Raw genomic sequence first — 21,413 nt, forward strand, 5'->3', positions numbered from 1 at the left:
ACCACACACAAAGACAGCATCAAGTTTGGGGGCTGGGAGTAAAGACCACATTGTTGAGCACATACTGAGCTGTTGACTCAAACCTCTATCTTTTTTGGGGAGCTTGGTTGGCTCAGTCAGAGGAGCATGCAACTCTTGATCTCGGGGTCGTGAGTTGGAGCCCCACGTTGGGTGTATAGATTACTTAAATCAAACTTAAAAAAAAAACAAAAACACCTGTCTTTTAAAAATGATATTTGCAATAACTTAATGGGGTTCTCATTTGCTTCTGCTGCCCAACCTGCTTTTTCCACATCAGTGGCTGGTTCTCAAACTTGACAGTACAGCAGAACCACTCGGAGGGCTTGCTAAACACAGACGGCTGCTCTCCCCATCCCACTCCCCCAGCTCCTGAGGCAATAGGCTGAAAGTGGGACCAGAGGATTTGCATTTCCAAAAGCTCCTAGATGATGCCAATGCTCCGGACTGCAGGCCAGATATTTCAAGAACTGTTGCTAAAAGCTTACGCTAATGGAGAAACATTATTCTGATTTCACTCTTACAGACATGAAACAATTAGCCTTGACTCCTACAGCACAAATCAACCTCACCCAGACTTAGCAGGGCCTGTTTGCTACACGTGGTTTTTATCAACAAGGGAATGCCAATTTTCTCAGTATGCAGAATGAGAAAACTTTAAGACTGATAATGTCCAGTGTTGCAGAGGATATGAGGAAGAGGTATTCCAATCTCCTGTTGATGAGCTTCTGAATGGCTAGCCTCTTTTTGGATCCAATTTAACAATAACTACCAATACTATTTTTTTTTTTTTTTTTTTTTTTTGGTGCCACAACCTGGCAACTACCAATACTTTTTAAGTACACATCTAATCCAGAAATTGCCTGGTAGAGATCTCACAGGAAAACATATATATATAATGTTCACAGCAACACTTGTTAAGTTGGAAATAATCAAATGTCCCTGAATGAGAAATATTAACATCAGTACCAAGAGTCATAAAAGTAAAAGGTATTACCTGAACGATGCTTCTTCTATGCATGCCTCTATAACTTAACCACTGAGTAATTTTCTATAGTATGTTCTGTAGCAGAAAAGAAGATACTCTGTAGCAGAATATCGCTTGTGGATATTCTCACGTGAAGTCAACTGCTGAAATTCAAATGCAAGATGAAAATCCATTAACATTCGAGCAAGCGACTTCTGTCCTTTATCAAATTGATTCTTTTAGTGATTTTCTTTTGCTCCTCAGAGTTCATAAGGCCCTACCAAACTCCCTGGCTTACACATCTAGGATTACAGGAAAGCAAAAGGGGCTTGGAGTTCCTCTAGTGAATTTTACATGCCTTTTGTGTTCCCGCAGAGACTTTTAAAAACTTTTTGAAATGTTTAGGAACTCACAGTAGGTTGTGAGTGAACTATAAGGACAACCCTGGCACATCAGTGGGGTAGAACGGCAGAGCCTCATGTCAGTACAGAGAATCCCATGTGCAGTTCTAATGGCAACTCTAAGTCAAAGCCTTGGGAGCCTCAACGAAAAGTTACTAGAACTGAACATCCGGAAAAACCTGACAGTGGGCAAGGGGACACATACCTCAGTCAAAGGAATGTCACTGCGGGAGAGAATATCTGTCCTGGAGATGGAAAGTGCTGCCACCAACTACACATATGTTAGAAAACATCTCTCTGTCTTGCATGTCTCAATTTATACATAGATATGTATGTTCTAGAGATAGAGACGTTCTTATCTAATATGGTACCTGTATGATCTTACATGAGAGCTTTCGTCTTTGGGCCTCAGATTTATAGTTCGTAAAATCAGAGTGAGGAATGAAGCCACTAAGGTCTTTTCCGATGGCACAAGTCTGAATCACATGATGGTGTTTTATTATTCGAAGATTATTTTCTGTTATTTAAAATCTCAGGGTCAAGGTAGAAGCACGTCCCGTACAATCTTTGAAAACAATGTCTTTTCGGGAAAAGCTATCAGAATTTAAAATGTGCGTTCTCTTTGTCCAGCCATTCCACATCCATAAACTTAGCTCAAAGAGTCACCCAATTAGGTGATGATACATTTTCAAGGATCTTACAACATTTTTGTAATTGTGAGAAATAATACTAATCATGATACATTTATGCAACATAATGCTGGTAATACTACTACTACTACACAATCGTTGGAAACAAAGTATGGATATTGAAAGACATTCTTAATATATCACTGAATGGAAACAATCTGCAATACTTAATACATAGTATCTCATGTTTGTATGGCAACTCATGTAATTCTTTATGTACACATGTAGTGCCGGAATGACTACTGCTTAAATACAGTTGTATAAACATACACGTGTACGGAGCAAGATGAAAAGATTGAGGATTCATACAACAGTGGCGATTATTAACTTCCAGAATGATAGGATGGGGGTGGGATGGGGTGAGGACTACCACTTTTTTGTATTTTTTAAGTTAAAAGAATAAAAATGTTCATTGTAAAAAAAAAAAGGTTCAGAATGAAGGAAGCTATAATCGAGTTCTGCATGGGGCTCTCTGCTCAGCAGGGAGCCTTGCTTCCTCTTCTCTCTCTGCCTGCCTCTCTGCCTACTTCTGATCTCTGTCAAATAAATTAAAAAAAAAAAAGAAGGAAGATATAAATTCTTTAATATATGCAGATATCTGAGTAATCAATCCCTGGTCATTCCCATCTGTTTTGTTTTGAAGTAAGTTCATTTTCCAGGATGCCTGGCTTAGTGGGTAGAGCATGCAACTCTTGATCTTGGGGTTTTGAGTTCGAGCCCCACACTGGGTGTAGAGATTGCTTAAAAATAGAATCTTTAAAAAAAATAAGAAAAAATGTTCATTTTCTGAGTTGAGACTGCCTTTACAGTATGGCTACCATTATTGGGTCTATTCCTGGAATTTCTCCTCTGTCCTGCCTATTCATGTGCCACTACCAAACTTTTCATTACGGAGGATTTAATAAGAGTGTGTTTTAATGTCTGGTAGGGCTAGTCCCTCTCATTCTTTTCAGTTTCCATAACTTTTCTTGCATGTTCTTTCAAATAGAAGCAAACATGATCATTTTTATTGGGATTTCATGCTGAGTCTTCTTAAGAATAGGATACATATTTTTATTGTTAAAGTCTATATTTTCGAGCAAGAGTTTATTTTTTAAAAGTTTTCCTCATAAGGGCAACTGGCTGGTTCAGTTGGGAGAACATGTGACTCTAGACTTTATGAGTCAAGACTCTGTGACTTTTGAGTTTGAGCCCCATGTTGGGCGTAGAGATTGAAAAAATGAACTTTAAAAAAGGTTTACACGTACATTTCTTTTTGTAATCGCAAAAGGAGTCTTCTCTCTTCAAGGGCATCTTCTAACCAGGTTTGTACATATATAAAGTCTTTTATCTTTTTTAGTAAACATTTTTATTGAACTGTAACTATACATACAGAAAAGTGCACAAATCCTAAGTATACAGCTTGAGAAGTAGTCATCAAATGAATGCACCTATGTTACCAGCACCACAGAAGCTGCCTCTACTCTCCCCGGCCTTGCTGAATAAAGAAGCCAGATGAAAAATACTGTATATGATTCCACTTATGTGAAGTTTAAAAACAGACAAAACCGATGGTGATTTCATCATGATAGTGCTTACCTTGGGCGAGCAGAGTAGTGACTAAAAGACGATGCTGATTTTTGACATCTATAGATATGTTTTGCCTGTTTTGAACTTCATTGAAATGGAGTCAGAGTTCCATACACTCTTTTGTGTCTGGCGAGTTCTGACGCTTAAATGCAAGTATGATATTTGAACATTTATTTGTAATTGCTACTTTAGTAAAGTTTTCTTACAGTTATTCAACAAATTTCTTCAGGTCTTCCAGATATGTGTATCTGCAAATACTTCCTTCTCTCCATGCAATTCACACGGCTTTGTTTTGTCAAACAGCACTGGCTAAAACCAATACACTGTTAAGTGGTACACAGAGATGGGGGTACGTCTTGTTTCACTTCGTGGAAAGCCTCTTTTGTTTCGATGTTGAGATGCCTGCATTTGGGCAGAGGTACAATGTGAACGACTTACTCATCGGTTTCTGTTTTCTGAGTACATTCAGCATGGACTGAAGTCTCAATTCTGTCAAATGCCTCTTCTGAAAAATGGAGAATGAGCTTCTCCTTAACTCTTAATATGAAGGATATTAGTGGATTGTCTACTATCGAATTATCCTTGCATTCCTGTAATAAACCCAACGTTGTCATGATTTACTACTTCTTTAAAGTGCTGTTGGAGTGTTTGCGAACGCAAACACACAATGCATATTGTGAGAGGTCTATAACTCTTTGGTACAATCTTTTGTCAAGTTTTAGAAACGCTATTGTACTCACTTTATAAAATCAACTCAGAAGTCTTAAAAAAATTTTTGGCACTTTTAGGTTCAAGATTCTTTTTTTAGCTTCTGGAATTGTATCAACAACATTGTATTAATGTTAGCAGAAATCCCTTGAAATAAACAAGGCCTTACAATTTTTTGGTAAGGAGTCCTTTATTAGTTCCTTCTATGGTAATTGGTTTAAATTTCTGTGCCTATGAGGGTAAACCCCAGCAATCTGCATTTTTCTAGGCCAGTTATTTTTATAATTTATTATATAAAATTAGTCTTGTAACTTTGAAAAATTTCCTGTTTTGTGTTTATTTCTCCCATTGTCATTTCAATGTGTATTTCTGCGTCCTCCCTTTTTTCTTGAATGGGTTAGCTGGTGGCTTGTCTATTTAAATTCACTCCCTCTCTCCCTTTTTACGATTTCCTCCTTCTGTTTCCTTCTGGTTTGCTTTATTCCTCCAGTTTTTAAGGCTTGGTTGAATAATTTTCAGCTTCTCCCATTTTTACTGATACAGTTCTAAATACTATACATTTTCTGTCATAAATGCTTTTTAAACAAAGATTGAGGCCTGCATCAGTCTCGTGGTCCTATCTTTCTGGTATGCTCTCCCTGTTGTCCGGGATGCTGCCTTGTTTGTTCTCTTATTTCTTCTAACTTCTGAATGAGATTTGATTGTAATCCTAACAGTTTTGTTTTGGTTTTTTCTTTGGAAGAGATTTTTCCTGTACTTTTTGGGAGGGGGTGCGCTCTACGAGGACTCTTCTTAGCTCCACTGCCCCGAAGCTCCCTTTTCATTTCCACAAAGTGACAGGACATTGCTACCGACCTTCCTTCCCAACGTTTACCAGGACTTCTCTTTTCTTTGCCCTATCGTACCTGTCCTGTCAGGCTGAAATCCTAATTCTAGCAGTTTCTCCTCAGTGCTAGGCTTTGTCTCATCAGCTGTGAAACATGGACAGCACTGGGCACACTCATCAGACCTGGCTACCTGCCCTGCAAATAGAAATTGTCGAAGCCTGCCCAGTTCCAGCTTCTGTTGACTGGCCCCTGCCAGTTGGCTGAAAAATGGGGGGCGGGGGGGGCTGTCAGAACACAGCTGCCTACGCTCCCCATCCCCACACACAGATGATGAAACTGTGTCAGCCAGTGGTCTGTCCTTCCCTTACTTGTACTTTGAAGTTCATGGGGACAACGGTCATCTAGTTTTGTAGAACCGGTTCTGGGGCTACACTGGTTACTCTCTGTACTCTTGCTGGAAGGTTCAGAAAGTACACTGTTGCCATCATTGTCCCTGAGCTTAACCCTTGTGGGATCTCTATTACTGAAGAGAGATTTTAGTAACAATTGTTTTATGATGGTTAGGATAGAAATTTTAATTAGGAATTTACTGTATTTCAGGTCCTATGCCAAGTGCTTTATATTTCATCCTTGAATAACCTCAGGAGTTGGGCCCCCCTCCCTGACTTTTTATGGATGGGAAAGTTAGGGCCCAAGATCACACTGCGTAACTTGCAGATCTGGGATTTAAACCCAAGTCATCAGACCCCAGAGCACCTCCTTACGTAAGAGACTCTCAAGTATCATCAGGTCCGACCATTTCCAAACTAGGGACCACTATAAGCAAAACCTCTATGTGAACTGAAATTACATATTAACTTTTTAAAGATCTGACAAAAATGTATACATATTACAGGTCAAATCTAAAAACACTGTAGATGATGAATACATTGATCTGTGTTGTATGACCTGATTAATCTTATTTTCATGCAAATGCTCAAAACAAAGCTTCGTCTACTAACTTCTGAAAAATACCATAATGAGGGTGGGGGTGGAACACAGAGTTACTTGAGATTCTGGACTTCCTATTTCCCTGCTCGTTATGATACCACTGCCAAAGAATAAGTATGTGAAATACTACTAATAATTTAATCTATTAATAAATACTGCTCTTGTAAATAACTGTTTAGAAACAAGAGTCATTTCTCTGCAGTTCTCTGGCCTGTGTGTTTTGGTTGGCACGCCACGATGGAAGGTAAACACTCAACTGGGCCACAAGATTTCATAAAAAGGCCCCTCACATGTGTACCAATTTGAATCATATTGTAATTTAGAGTCTTATACTATTATACTATTATAGGAGTTTGGAAATTTTTTTTTTTTAAATTTTTATTTATTTATTTGGTAGAGATCACAAGTAGGCAGAGAGGCAGGCAGAGAGAAAGGAGGAAGCAGACTTTCTGCTGAGCAGAGAGACCGATGTGGGGCTCGATCCCAGGACCCTGGGATCATGACCTGAGTCGAAGGCAGAGGCTTAACCCGCTGAGCCACCCAGGCGCCCCGGAAATATTTCTTAATAGTTCTATGAAATGGGGTGCCTGGGTGGCTCAGTGGGTTAAGCCTCTGCCTTTTGCTCGGTCATGATCTCAAGGTCCTGGGATCAAGCCCCACATCGACTTCTCTCTCTGCCTGCGTCTCTGCCTACTTGTGATCTCTCTGTCAACAAATAAAATCTTTAAAAAAAAATAGTTCTATGAAATACTTTTAAACTTGGAATTCTCTTCCGTTTGCAGATATGGTTACTATTATTACTAACTTTCTTCTAACTGCTAGTGGCAATTCAAGAAAAACAATCTGGGTTTTTTATAATAGCTCTAAAGCCATTCCATACAGGCTATTTTAACTCCCAAAGTCTAGGAAGTGACTTAGTTTGAGATAGGGATGTCTTAATTTGCCAGGATTTAAATAGAAGCAACTGAAATAACTTGCTGAAAGATAACATCTGCTGTTAAGCTTATATTTTCCCCACAATCAGAAAACGGATTTTATTTCTAATAAAAAAAATAATAAAGCTGACTCTGGCAAGAGGAGTTTTAAAACTAAGGATCCAACTACAAATGAATCTTTTCCCAAGCACATACCAGATTTTCCTTTGGAAGGATCATTATTTAAGGGCATTTCCCCCTAAAATTTAGGAAAGAAATTAAAATTTATATATTATAATTCATAAAGTTATACTAGTAATTTAGTTTTTACACTCATAGTTGTAGAATAATTCCACATTTATTATCACCAAGACTTTAACTTTAACCCAGTTCCTGCAGTGAAGAGATTTTCTTCTCCATTTCAGTACTTGTCTCACATCTCTGAACATCATTCAACAACAGTGATGGATGTGATTTACTGATAAATTGGTTACTAATGAAGATGAGTTTTTACACTATTTCCTTTATAATCAGCTAGTTCACAGACTGAACAAAACAAAAAGAACAAAAGTGGTTACCACCTAACAGAACACTTCCCTTCCACTTACCTGAAAATATAAAAATATAAATGCCATGTATGGAGCTGCACCATTAAATTTACTTTAGTGGTTTTGGTTTTTTACTGAGAGTTTTACTTATTTTGAAAAAATTAGAAAATTGTCATTTTGAAATCAGAACCACTAACACATTGGACACAACAAACTAAAAAAAACCAAATGGCTAAAAATAACTCCCTTATAAAAGTACAAGTATAATTTACAGTATCACGTATTTCAGAAAAATAAACCAAACCACTCAATGTCTCTTTCCTTCTAGGTGAGTATTTTCTCCCCAGAAGGAAAAAAAAGCAACTAATGAAATTAAAAAATCAGACACAACTGTTATTCACCCTCACAACATCTAAATAAGTGACCCACACAGCACAAAACTTTCTCATTCACAATCACATACAGTTAAATTACTTTTCCCTCAATTACATAATAGTCTTCTTAAATCAATGTCCTTTTAGAAAATTACTGTATTAGTTAAGCCTATTCATCCTTGCTATGAAGTTAATTTCATTTATATAGGTCACATAAGTTTAACTGGCACAGTTAATAAGCCAAAATAAGTCATTCTTCTTTTTAAAAATTATGGAACCATCTGTTTTCAAAGAAGACTCCTAGATACTTAATTCATTAAAGCAATTTTCTACCATCAGCTATCAAGCTTTTTAAATGATCCCTAAGTGTTCACCCAAAGATTATCAATGCTAAGTGAACTGTAAACTTGAAGATTTGTGTCCATTTTATAGTATGATACAATTTGTACTGAACAGTTTTTTTAAAAAGATAACCTACATACATATAGTTAATTTGCCTCAAAGAACTTCTTAGAAATACAGTATAAACATTTAAGAACCACAACAGAGTCCACTGTGGTTCCAACTTCAACAAAGATTTTCTTGAAACCCAGTACAAAGGTTACTGGCTCAAGACCATATTCCAAAGTGACATCGGCACGAGATTTGATTGTGAGACTACCTCTTAAAAAAAGAGCACACTTGGTTATACATGGCTTTTAACCTTGAGCTACAGTTATGCTACAAATCCCCCCACCCTCCCAACCTAAGTGAAGTCAGTCATGTGGAGATGGGCACATTCTCTGGGGACTGTTTAGAGTCCTTGGTTTTCCAGCTCTGATGGAGATCTCGAAGGCGTTCAGAAGTCCGTGTGCTTACATTCAGGGCAGGATGAACTTTACAAATTCCACTTTCCTCCATTAGTGACAGGCCACAGATCCCAAAGTATGCATGCAAAGCATCTGAAAATGAGGCATTTTTTTTTTATCATAATAGGCATTCTTATTTGTACATGCTGCAAAGTACCATAGCTACATATCTATTCACCACATTAAAATTAAATTTAGAAAAATGTTAAACACAGGTTTTGAAACAGGTGCTTTCTCAAAGTCTCAAAACACCAATTAAAAAAAAATGATCAAAATCAGGTATTTTATCCAAGCAAATATCATTAACAAAGGAAAACAGTTCTTAAAAAGGTGACATTCTCAACATCCTCTGTGATTAAAAAACAAAGTAGAGTAGCAGTAATATAAGACTTCTCACTTAGGGTGTTTCCCCTTTGCTTATTACATAATACAGAAACAAGAGGCTTTAGTTCTGTATCATAAAAGGAAAAATTTTCCTGAAAAATGAAAATAAACCTCTGACTCTAAGTTGCAATACCCCTTCCCGCTAAATTTTACCTCTGACATTTCCGTGACCAATACTACCTCACTACTGTGTTCAGTGAAAGATGCCTAAACAGAATAATCCGTTATGGAATGCTGTACCAAATTTAGTTTTCCTATTTAGGGGAGTGTCAGTCATCCAAAAAATGTCTGACCTGACAGTAAAAACAAACTCACATTCTCTGTGGTTATAAATACCATAACCTTTCTTCTATACTGGCCTCACTACTGTTCCCCATTTTTCAGGGGGCAATGACCCTCTTCCACTCAAGCGGCCACAAGAATCACATGGCTGCTGCCTGCTGGACAGCCTTATATGGACTCTGAAGAGCTCAGAGCTCTGCCGTTATGGGCATACTACAAAAAAATATATTTTGTAGCCATCAAGCATTTTTCCTATTTTTGTGCTGGCCATCATTTATGGCCTCAAGAGCTACTGAAGTTCAGAACACGTTACCGACTTAAACTTTGTCAGAAAAATTAGAAAGTTTTACTTACATGACCATCATCTACTTTTCAAAACAGAGGGACAGGCAGTTGTGCTTAGTCAAGATTATATCTGAAAAACTTAGCTCACTAGTGGAGGCCCATGTCAATCCTCCTTCATGGCCTCTCAAGAGAATGCTTAGGTTTCCTCTGGCTCACTTTTCTCTCATTTTCAGACCACAAAAAATAAATCTGATTTCCCCTATACTATGAAATTTTCCTTGTAGTTATTCTAAAATTACAGAAGGTACAAAGCAACGTATTTTATTGACTAGAAATGAGGAAACTTTTCTAGGAAAAAATGCAACTAAAAGAGAAATAAAATCCATCCAGAATAACATAAATAGGATCTTCTACTTTCCACATAATGTAAAAATAAAGCATTTTTTTCCCTCAAAAAGCTTTTTGTAAAAGCCAATGAACCAGAGCTTAATTGTTTCAAAGCTCAAAGCTTTTCTTTTAAACTTACTTATCTGTAGGTGTATTCAAGCATATCAAATGTTGAAATATATAATTTCTTCATAATAGAAGTTCATTATTTTCCTAAGTTTCTTCTGTAAATATATAAGAATTACTTTGTGTCAAATCTGCTACTAAATTAACTAGAACCAAGAACATGCTAATTTTAAAAACTCTTAAAAAATGATTTCCCCAAAGGTCCTATTAAAAAGGTCTTTCCACATAAATTCAACTTATGATACACAGACTTTCTATGCTCTGCAGTTTAGAAGTTCTGAAGACATTTTACTATATCTGTAAAAAGTATTACATCCAAGTACTTACATATATGTTAAAGTTAGCAACTAAGTGCTAGAAAAAACCTTCAAGAATTAAAAAAAAAAAAAAAATCTATTCTGTGGCACCTGGGTGACTCAGTTGGTTAAGTATCTGACTCTTGATTTTGGCTCAGTTCATAACTCTCAGGGGCAGTGAGATCGAGCCCCTCGTGGGCCCTGCACTCAGCACGGAGTCTGCTTAAAGATTCTTTCCCTCTGCCCCTCCCCCCACTTACACTTGCTAAAATAAAGAAATCTTAAAAAATATCTATTGTAAATACTGAAAATGTATTTCAGTATGTTTATACCAGACATGTTTTCCAAGATATTGTCATTTCCCTGTTCCCATCTGTTAAAATAGTACAGTATTTGTTAAAATAGTACAAGCTCTGATAAAAAACAATGTCATCAAGACAATTCTCAGTTTTCTTGGGGTACTGCTCTAACATTTTTCTAGCTATGGTAACACATAGCAAAATTTAAAAAATTTTATTTTGCTTTAGAAATCAGAACATAAAACAAACAAACAAAACCCCAGAAAGAACTCCCATAACTCAACAGAAAAAAAGAAACCCAAGTAACCCAAAGAAAATATATAAAAGGCCAACCAGTGCATGAGGAGATGCCTGAAATCAATAACCATGAGGGAAATGCAAATTAAAACCACAGGGAGGGGCGCCTGGGTGGCTCAGTGGGTTAAAGCCTCTGCCTTCGGCTCAGGTCATGATCCCAGAGTCCTGGGATCCAGCCCCCGCATCGGGCTCTCTGCTCAGCAGGGAGCCTGCTTCCCCCCTCTCTCTGCCTGCTGCTCTGCCTACTTGTGATCTCTCCGTCAAATAAATAAATAAAATCTTAAAAAAAAAAAAAAACACCACAGGGAGATACTACGTCACTCTTGCTAGAATGGCCATCTTCAAAAGGATAAGCGATAACAAATGCCGGCATGTATGTGGAGAAAGGGAACCCTCAGGCACTGTTGGTGGGAATGTAAATTGGCAGAGCCCCTATGGAAAAATGCCTGGAGAAGCCTCAAAAATTAAAAACAGAACTACCATATGATCCAGTAATATCCCCAAAGGAAACGAAAACACTAACTTGGTATCTACATCCCCATGTTCACAGCAGAATTATGTACAATAGCCAAGACACGAAACAACCTGAGTGTACACCAACTGATGCATGGATAAAGAATTTGTGGTAGATACATACACAATGGAACATGATTTGGCCATAAAAATGAGGAAATTCAACTATTTGCAACAACATGGATGGACCTTGAAGGTGTGATGCTAAGTGAAATAAGTCAGGCAAAGACAAATACTGTGTGATCTCACCTATATGTGGAATCTAAAAAACCAAAAACAAAAAATCAGACTCATAGAAAAAAAGAGCCTGGACTTGTGCTTACTGGGGGTGAGGGTCCGGGGAGGGGGAACTGGAAGAAGGGGGTTAAAAGGAACAAACTTCCACTAATAAGTAAGTACTGGAGGTATAATACCCAACGTGAGACTACTGCTCACCCTGCTGTACGATATACAGGAAACATGTTAGGACAGTTAATCCTAAGACTTACCACAAAAATAAATTGTTTGCCTTTTACTATTGCTTTCTTTCCTTCAGTATCGCTGTGAGGAGACAGATGCTAGCTGAGCCTACTCTGGTAGTCATTTCACAACAGATGTACATCAAACCATCATGCTGTGTGCCTTTACCTTACACAGTGATGTATATCAAGGATTTCTTAATAAAACTGGAAAAAACATTCTTTGGCTTTAGAAATGAAAAGCACTGAAGAGAAAATCCATTTATAGTATAAATTTATTGGGAAAAACCCATTTATAAGTGGATAGGCACAATTCAAACCTGTCTGGTTCAAGGATCAACCGTACTTATTAAATCTAAGAATCTTTTGTTCTTTACTTCTCTGCCATTCCTGAGTTTGGAAAACAATGAATATCACATTGTCTGAACCTATCTGGCTCCTGAGTTGTAGACAGTGAATAAGAGTCCAGACTGGCAAAGTATCCTTCTAAAAAAAAAACCAACCTGAATCTGCTGAAATTTAGAGAACAAGGGTATGGACAGTGACAGGCAGCTACCTTCAGAATTAGAGAAATTTATGTAATGGCTTCTAAACAGATTAAGAACAGGTTCCCTTCTGGACTTACTAGTTCATTCTAGCTCCAGTGACAGGTAATAATCCTAAAGATTCTGGCTGGATCAAATGATTCTCTATTTTGGACAGGGCCCATTGAAACCACCTGCCTCACTGCCTCAAATGAAATAAAACATGGGTAAGCGAAATGTACGGAAAAAAAGGCATACTATATCAATACATCTTGATAATCCAACCCTTCCTTTATACCCCTCAACATGCTAAACTTCCTCTAAACTTAAAAAAATTTATCTTTTTAAAAAACATATTCTTTAAGTTTATAACTGTAGTTAAATTTTCTATCTTATGCCCTTACTGCAAAGATGCCTGAGAGTCTACTCAAGAAAGAAACAAAATAAAGTTGTTCTACATTCATACAAAAAATAAATTACCTGGATGACTATCTGGCCACTTGGCAAATCCCCCTACCAGGCGATCTTGAGTTGATAAGATGTAATTTCTATTTTTCTCAAAGTTGGTGTATTGAAAAATTTTCAGAAGCTAAAATGACAGAACAGATATAAATTTACTGACATCAAAGATTCATATTGACCTTTGGCTCAATTTTTCAATTACACATCAATTAAATATGCTTTTCTTTAGCTAAGGCTCTCAAAGCAAGCCTCTGGAGACCTCAGCACTTAGAATCAATCAACCACATTATTATTATTTTTGTCATATCACAGCTACTCCCTTTACTTTACCTACTCACTAGTTCCTTCTTCTGAACCACGCCCAATTAATCTCATTGCACCACGTTTAGCTTGGTTCAAAACACAACTCTGTCAACTGTTCAACTTCAATCATTTTAAAAAGGGCAATTTTATCTACCCATATTTTAATTCTTATGATAGGCCTTTGAACTATTACTTACAGACCGGTAATAACCTGAACCAAAAATATTTCAAAAAAGAGCAACAAAAATTATTAACAAGATGATTAGAGACAGTTCTACTTGAGAACAGTTAAAAAAAATTGTAGCTTTTCAATCAGGAAAGGTAAAAGGTGAGACAAATACAATTTTAGCATAAAAAAACTATGTAGCTTTAAAATTTAGGATATATATTTATTCTCTCTCTCAAGATCCCATTAAATAGGAAAAAATAAAAGATAAACCAAACTATGAAAAGGGGTATGGGAAAGGGTGGAACAAGACAAGTAGACAAGAAGAGTTCAAAAAATTTCTGTTAAGACACAGAGCAGTCAAGGGGTGGGTTGAAGCCTCTGCCTTCGGCTCAGGTCATGATCCCAGGGTCTTGGGATCAAGCCCCACATCAGGCTCTCTGATCAGCAGGGAGCCTGCTTCCCCCTCTCTCTTTCTCTGCCCACTTGTGATCTCTATAAAATCAAATCTTAAAAAAAAAAAAAAAAGACACAGAGCAATCAAAAGTACGTTAATGAATCCAAGAGCCACAGAAGATACGAATGATTAAAGCAGCACTATTTCTCAGGGCGTCTGGGTGGCTCAGTGGGTTAAGCCTCTGCTTTCAGATCAGGTCATTCATGATTCCAGGGTCCTGGGATCAAGCCCCACATCAAGCAGGGATCCTGCCTCCCTCTCTCTCTCTCTCTGCCTGCCTCTCTGCCTACTTGTGATCTCTGTCAAATTAAATAAAATCTTAAAAAAAAAAAAAAGCAATTATTTCTCAAAAAGAAAAACAAAGCCTTAAAGAATTACGATACAAATAAGAAACAAACTTATTCATTCATTTTAATTTAGTCAATACAATAAAAAGGAAAGAGACCCTTTAGAATCCATCAGCTAGAAACATGTACCATCAAGTGGCGTATGGGTCATTAGGTAAGAAGAAACTATAATCTTAAGACTGTACTTGGTTCAGCAGTAAACAATATTTACATGATAATAGTAAGTGCTCATTCTTGGTTTTTAAATTTTAGAATCAACTGAGAGGCAAAGCATAAAATACGTGAACATTATTACTAAATAAAATATAAATGCTACTTGACTTGACATTATAAAAGTAAAGGTAATATGACAGAATTAGAAGGTGGAAGAGGAAGAGAAAAAGTTCAGAACTAAAAACTATATAACCAGTAACAATCTGCTTGAAAAAAGGGAGGTTAAATCTTCATTCTCCATAGTTGGGAATCAAAGATATGTCTAAAGAGAAACTAAGAAATCACTGAAAGTTGGGGGCCCTGGCTGGCTCAGTCAGTAGAGCATATGACTCTTGATCTCAAGGTCATGAGTTCATGCCCCATGATGGGTGCAGAACTTAGTTAAAAAAATAAAATAGAAAATATTTCTAAAAACAACAACAAAAAAAAATCAGTTAAACTTATGGTGATAGCGAATTAAGATTTTTTTTTTTTTTTAATGTATTTGACAGAGAGAAATCACAACTAGGCAGAGAGGCAGGCAGAGAGAGAGGAGGAAGCAGGCTCCCCGCGGAGCGGAGAGCCCGATGTGGGGCTCGATCCCAGGACCCTGAGATCATGACCTGAGCCGAAGGCAGAGGCTTTAACCCACTGAGCCACCCAGGTGCCCCGCGAATTAAGATTTTTAAAATGTGTAAAAATGGTTGCTTTCAGAAAGTTCTCAAAGACTACCAAGGTCATATCGAAAAGACTCAAGAGGGGCGCCTGGGTGGCTCAGTGGGCTAAGCCTCTGCCTTCGACTCAGGTCATGATCTCAGGGTCCTGGGATTGAGCCAGACACCAGGCTCTCTGCTTAGCGGGGAGCCTCTTCTCCCTCCCTCTCTGCCTGTCTCTCTGCCTACTTATGATCTCCCTCTGTCAAATAAATAAAATCTACTAAAAGAAAAGAAAAGAGAAGACTTAAGAGCCTACTTGAAGGGGCTTTGACTGGCTAAAAATGGGATATTTTGAGCATCAAAAAGAACAATATAACGGATTAAAACATATGTTAACCTCAAGGGCCACTAAAATGATTATGTAAAAAAACCTTATAAGCTTTTTATATGACAGCAACAAACAATCAAGAAAGAAATTAAGAAAGCAATTCCATTCAAAACAGAGTATAAAAGAATTAAGAATTTAGGAATAAACCTGATCAAGGATATGAGAGACTTGTATGCTGAAAACTACAAAATACTGCTGAAAGAAATTAACTATCTAAATAAATGGAAAGACATCCCATGCTCACTGTAGGAGAACTTTACACTGTTAAACGTCAATACTACCCAAAGTGATCTTCAGATTTGATGTAATAGCCTTTTTTGTAAAAAAATGGAAAAACAAATTCTCAAATTCCTATGAAATGCAAGGGGCCTGAACAGCCCAAACAATGATGAAAAAGAACAAAGTTGAAGGACTCACACTTCCTGGCTTTGAAACTTACTATAAAAGCTGCAAGAATTTAAACAGGGTGGTACTGGCAAGGGGCAGACACATGGGCCAATGGAACAGAAGAGAGAGCCCATAAAAAAATACCCCATGCGTATGTGTTCAGTTGATTTTCCACAAGGGTGCCAACACCATTTAATAGGTCAAAGAATAGTCTTCTCAGCAAATGATCCTGGGAAACCAGGATATCCACATGTAAAACAATGAAGCCGAACCCTTAATTTATACCATATACAAAAATTAACTCAAAATGAATCAAAGACCTAAACTCAAGAGCTAAAACTATAAAACTGTTGGAAGAAAATAGCGGAGAAAATCCTTTGGCTTTGGCAATGATTTCATAGCTGTGACAATCAAAAGCACAGGCAAACAAGAAAAAACAGATAAACTAGACTTGATCACAATTAAAAACTTTTGTATATCAAAGGACATTGCCAACAGAGTGAGAGACAACCACAGAATAGGAAAATTTATTTGCATACTATATATCTTGATAAGGGATTAATATCCAGAACACTTGAAGAACAAAACACATGATAAAAAAATGGGTGAAGGACCTGAATTGACACTTCTCCAAAGATACAGAAATGGCCAATAAGCACATCAGAAGATGTTCAGTACCACTAATCATTAGGGAAATGCAAATCAAAACCACAATGAGATAGCACTAGGATGGCTATTATAAAAACTAAAATCAGACAGAAAAGTTGAGTGTTGTTGAGGGTATAGAGAAACTGAACCCTGGTACACCTGTAGGACTGTAGAATGGCACACACCCTCACTGTAGAAAGCACGGTGGCACCTCACAAAGTTCCACAAAGAACTACCGTATCATCCAGCAATTCCACTTCTAGGTAAATATACAGAAGAAATGAAAATATCAGCTCAGTTATTTGTACACCTATGTTCAGAGCTGACTTATTCACAACAGCAAAAACATGGAAATAACCTAAGTGTCCATCAGCAGATGAATGGATAAACAAAATGTGGTATAAACATACAATAGTATATTACTCAGCCATAAAAAGGAATGAAATTTTGATATATGCTACAACATGGATGGACCTTGAAAGCATTATGCAAAGCAAAATAAGCCAGACATAGAAGGACACATACTGTGATTCCACCTATATGGCGTAGCAAGAACAAGCAAATTCATAAAGGCAAAAGGCAGAATAGAGATGACCAGGGGCCAGAGGGAGAGGAGAACAGTAGGGAGTAGAGAGTTTATATTGAGGATAATGGAAATTTGGGGTATGCATAGTGGTGAGGGTTACATAATATTGTGAATGTAATTAATACCACTGAATTATATACTTACAAAGAGTTAAACTGAAAAATAATACATTATGTATATTTTGCCATCATAAACTAAAAAGCTGATGGGGCACTTTATAGTGGATAAATCAGGTTTGATAGCTCTGGAGCCCTCTGAACAAAAGGAGATAACCAGAGATTATGTGCCTCTTGATGTGATGCAAAAGGAAATACACATAACCACAGATTAGATACTTAGTTATCAAGGAATTATGGCTGATTTTTCAGATGTGAAAAAGGAGTGACCCAGACGCCCAAGGGAAAAGCAATTTTAAGACAGAGCAAACTAGGGGTGCCTGGGTGGCTCAGTGGGTTAAGCCTCTGCCTTCGGCTCAGGTCATGATCTCAGGGTCCTGGAATCAAGGCCCACATCGGGCTCTCTGCTCAGTGGGGAGCCTGTTTCTCCCTCTCTCTCTGCCTGCCTCTCTGCCTACTTGTGATCTCTCTCTTTCAAATAAATAAATAAAATCTTAAAAAACAAAACAAAACAGAGCAAACGTGAGGGTATTAAGTGGTTAATAAGCTTATGAAATTGGGCATGTCACAAGGTAAGAGATGAAGAGAAATGTGCAAACACGTCAATCGGCTGAGTCACTCAGAAGGGTTAGCCAAACAAATCAATAAAAAATTAAAAACCACAAACTATTTTCAAAGAAATACCCATGGTTTATCTTTTAAGAATATTAATTTCCTATAAAAAGCCTTTACTGTTATGTTCAGACAGATCCCTGCTCTAGACTGACTACCAGTCAGTTTTGGTAACAAGATTTTTTACAACCTTATCCTTTCTTATGTATGCTCTGGGTCACTTAAGTTTTATAAGAATGGCAGTTTTCAAGTAGCACAACAGATACGTGAAATCTATGGAAAAACCATACAGAGATTAGCTTTGCCAGAGCAACAGAAAACAGTCAGCAGCCCAAGTTTCACGGTACTTAATGAACATTACAAAGACCAAACCTTTTGAAGCACAGTTTGTATCAACACAGTATAGGTTTCTCAATTTTATTCTTTCTCTTACCTTTAGAGTTGCTCCCACCCAAAAAGAATAACAGGTGTCTACGGGCTTATTAGGTCTTCCATGATAACCATTCTGTTGCCTCATTATACACCACCTCTTTATCCGGTTCAATTCTTTTTCTGAGAAAACTTCTTCTAGTTTACCCATCAGACACAGTGATGCGATGCCACAAAAAGTCGATCCTCCTGTTAATCGAAACCACACAATACTTCACACGTCAAATCAGATGCCTAGGAAAATAGCATAAATGGCTGGAGAAAAAAAAAACCATGGTTATATAATTCTGGAAGTCAGTCAAATAAATTTAGAAGACAATTAATTATACCTTTGAAATAACCAGAAGGCACTGCAGTCTTCAGTGTTTAGCCTTCAATATTAACTTGATGAAAAAGACAAGAATTTAAAATAATTTAAAGCTTTAAGAAATACTTCACTTATGGAAAAAAAAAGACTCTGGAGCTTCAGGAACATGTTCAAAATTACATGGTTTAATGGAAGAGTTGACACTGAAACCTGAGTGTCTGCCTGAGACCAGACTAGTCTTCACAGATGACAGAGACAAGCTAGAAGCTTGTAAGGTAAGACACTACTCAGCTTAAAAAACTTAAGGAAAGCAAGGGATGAGGGAGAGATGGTATTGGGGCAGGGGGAGGAGAAGAGCCTGTCAGCAAGGAGAAACACAAGGAGAAACCATTCCCTGTGGCAGACTGAATAATGGCCTGCAAAGATTCAGATGTCCACGTCCTAATACCTGGAATACGTCAATGTTCCCTCCTAGAGCAGAAGGGACTTTGCATGAATGTGATTACAGATTCTGAGATGGGAGAGATTTTCCTGGATTATCTGGGTGGGCCCTAAACGCAACCACAAGTATCCTTACAGAGGGGGCAGAAGGGGATTACAGAAAGAGGCAGCGATGTGAGTATGAAGTAGAGACTGGAGTGACTTGGCAACACGTCAGGAATGTCGGCAGCCACCAGAAGCTGGCAGAGGCAAAGGAACAGACTCTTCCTTGGAGCCTCCAGAAGGAACCAGCCCTGTGAAGTGCAGTTCAGACTTCTGTCTTCCAGAACTGGAAGAGAATAGGCTTGCGCTGTTTTATACCCTAAGTCCACAGCAAAATGCTACAGCAGCAGCAGGAAACCAATACACTCGCAAAAGTGATTCCTTTCCTCAGGAACTGAAAAGTCTGTATTTGTCCACAAAGGAACAAGAAACAACACTTTTCACTGGCACTATTTGGTCAAGTCCAAACAATATGAAAATACTTATTCCAATTTATCATGACTACGCTTACTGATAAATTTCTGCTACGGAAATGGATGGTTTATAACAGGCTTCATCCTACAACTTCCCTTTTACTGTCTAAGTCCTTATGCATTCTCTGGCAGAAGACAAGTGAGCATTCCCTCTAGGAAACTCAAGGCAGCCATCACATTGAAAAGATCAATGTCAGTAAGAACTACTTAATCTTCAGAATTTTCCCAGTGACTTGGGAGATCTACGTCAGCCATAAGTTAATAAAAACAGAAAAATAAAATGAATTTATAATAACCCTCCAGAAAAATTTCTATTAAACAACTACCAATCTTACTTCCTCTTGAGTGACTCACCAATTTCAATTTCTATTTCATGACAACCTGGCCAGGACTTCAGGTATTATTATATCATTAAATATAAAATCTCCAAGAGATAATATGTACTCACTAACTACCAAAGAGTATGGGTGCCTGGCTGGCTCAGTTGGAAGAGTATGCAACTCTTGATCTCAGCGTTGTGAGTTCAAGCCCCACGTTGGGTGTGGAGATTACTTAAATAAATCAAACGTAAAAAAACAGCAACAAAAATAAAAACTTACCAAAAGGTAAAAAGAGGCATTTAATTGTTACTCTCCAAATTACTTGTTAGGATTCTTTAAAGCAAACTGGCACAATTCAAAGTAAAAATACTCTCTACTTTGCCCAAATCACCAGCTTTGCACAATGATAACTTTTGAAGTAAGTCTGAGGTCTGAGTAGCTAAGAACACTTACTACAAAGTCTATGCTTTAAGCTAAAATTCATTTACCAACATTTATCCCTGAGAGGTTCTCATTTTACACAAAATTCTTAAAAACCAAATCGAAAAACCTGGGCTAAGAGTATTAACTTAAGAGAGTGTTAGACACAGATACAAAGAGCAAGAAAAGATAGGTAACAACTTAATAAGTCAATTAAGAAATATAAAGAAGTAGGCACAGGAACTCATATTCTATTTCACACTAAAAGGGGCTAAATAAGGTTATGTCAATGATCCCTACAAGCTTCAAAAAATTTCAAGAATATTACAGAATTACAGGGGCACCCAGGTGACTCAGTCTGTTGAACGACCGACTAGGCTTAGGTTAGGATCTCAAGGTCAGGAAGTCAAGCCCCATCTTCGGCTTTCTCGCTCAGGGGGGAAACTGCTTGTCCCTCTCCCTCTGCTCATTCCCCCCACTTGCACAAGCTCTCTCTCAAATAAATAAAATCCTTTTCTTTTTAAAACAAAATTCTCTTTAAAATTTTATTAACATTTAACAATGATAAACTAGTCAGCATTTTCCACAGTCTTCATGAAGTTTTTGTCTTAAAGATGAAATTTACTTCAAATGTCTTCATGTAAACCAATCATACATGAATAAACTTTTATAATGAGCTTCTCAAACACATCTTTTTAATATTGGTCTTTTTTCTTGGCAGTACTATGACAGTATTAAGATTTGTTTTTATTTTAATTCAGGGGCGCCTGGGTGGCTCCGTGGATTAAAGCCTCTGCCTTTGGCTCAGGTCATGATCCCAGCCAGGGTCCTGGGATCGAGCCCCGCATCAGGCTCTCTGCACCACGAGGAGCCTGCTTCCTCCCCTCTCAGCCAGCCTCCCTGCCTACTTGTGATCTGTCTGTCAAGTAAATAAAAAAAAGATTTGTTTTTAATTCA

At 37.6% G+C, this 21,413-nt stretch overlaps 1 protein-coding gene across 1 annotated transcript in view; it reads right to left on the reverse strand.

Moving 5' to 3' along the window:
- Window positions 1–8,673: 8,673 nt before the first annotated feature.
- The window catches only part of PGGT1B (protein geranylgeranyltransferase type I subunit beta), a 53,433-nt gene continuing 40,693 nt past the window's right edge, over window positions 8,674–21,413 (reverse strand). Inside the window, exons 7-9 of the mRNA XM_046000574.1 lie at window positions 18,458–18,642; window positions 13,185–13,293; window positions 8,674–8,946 (exon numbers count right to left, since the gene is read on the reverse strand). Of these exons, the coding sequence (XP_045856530.1) occupies window positions 8,765–8,946; window positions 13,185–13,293; window positions 18,458–18,642 (476 nt within the window). The 3' untranslated portion in view covers window positions 8,674–8,764. The remainder of the gene's footprint in view (window positions 8,947–13,184; window positions 13,294–18,457; window positions 18,643–21,413) is intronic.

This window comes from Meles meles, chromosome 3 (genome assembly GCF_922984935.1).
Source record: "Meles meles chromosome 3, mMelMel3.1 paternal haplotype, whole genome shotgun sequence".
Classification (NCBI taxonomy): Eukaryota; Metazoa; Chordata; class Mammalia; order Carnivora; family Mustelidae; genus Meles; species Meles meles.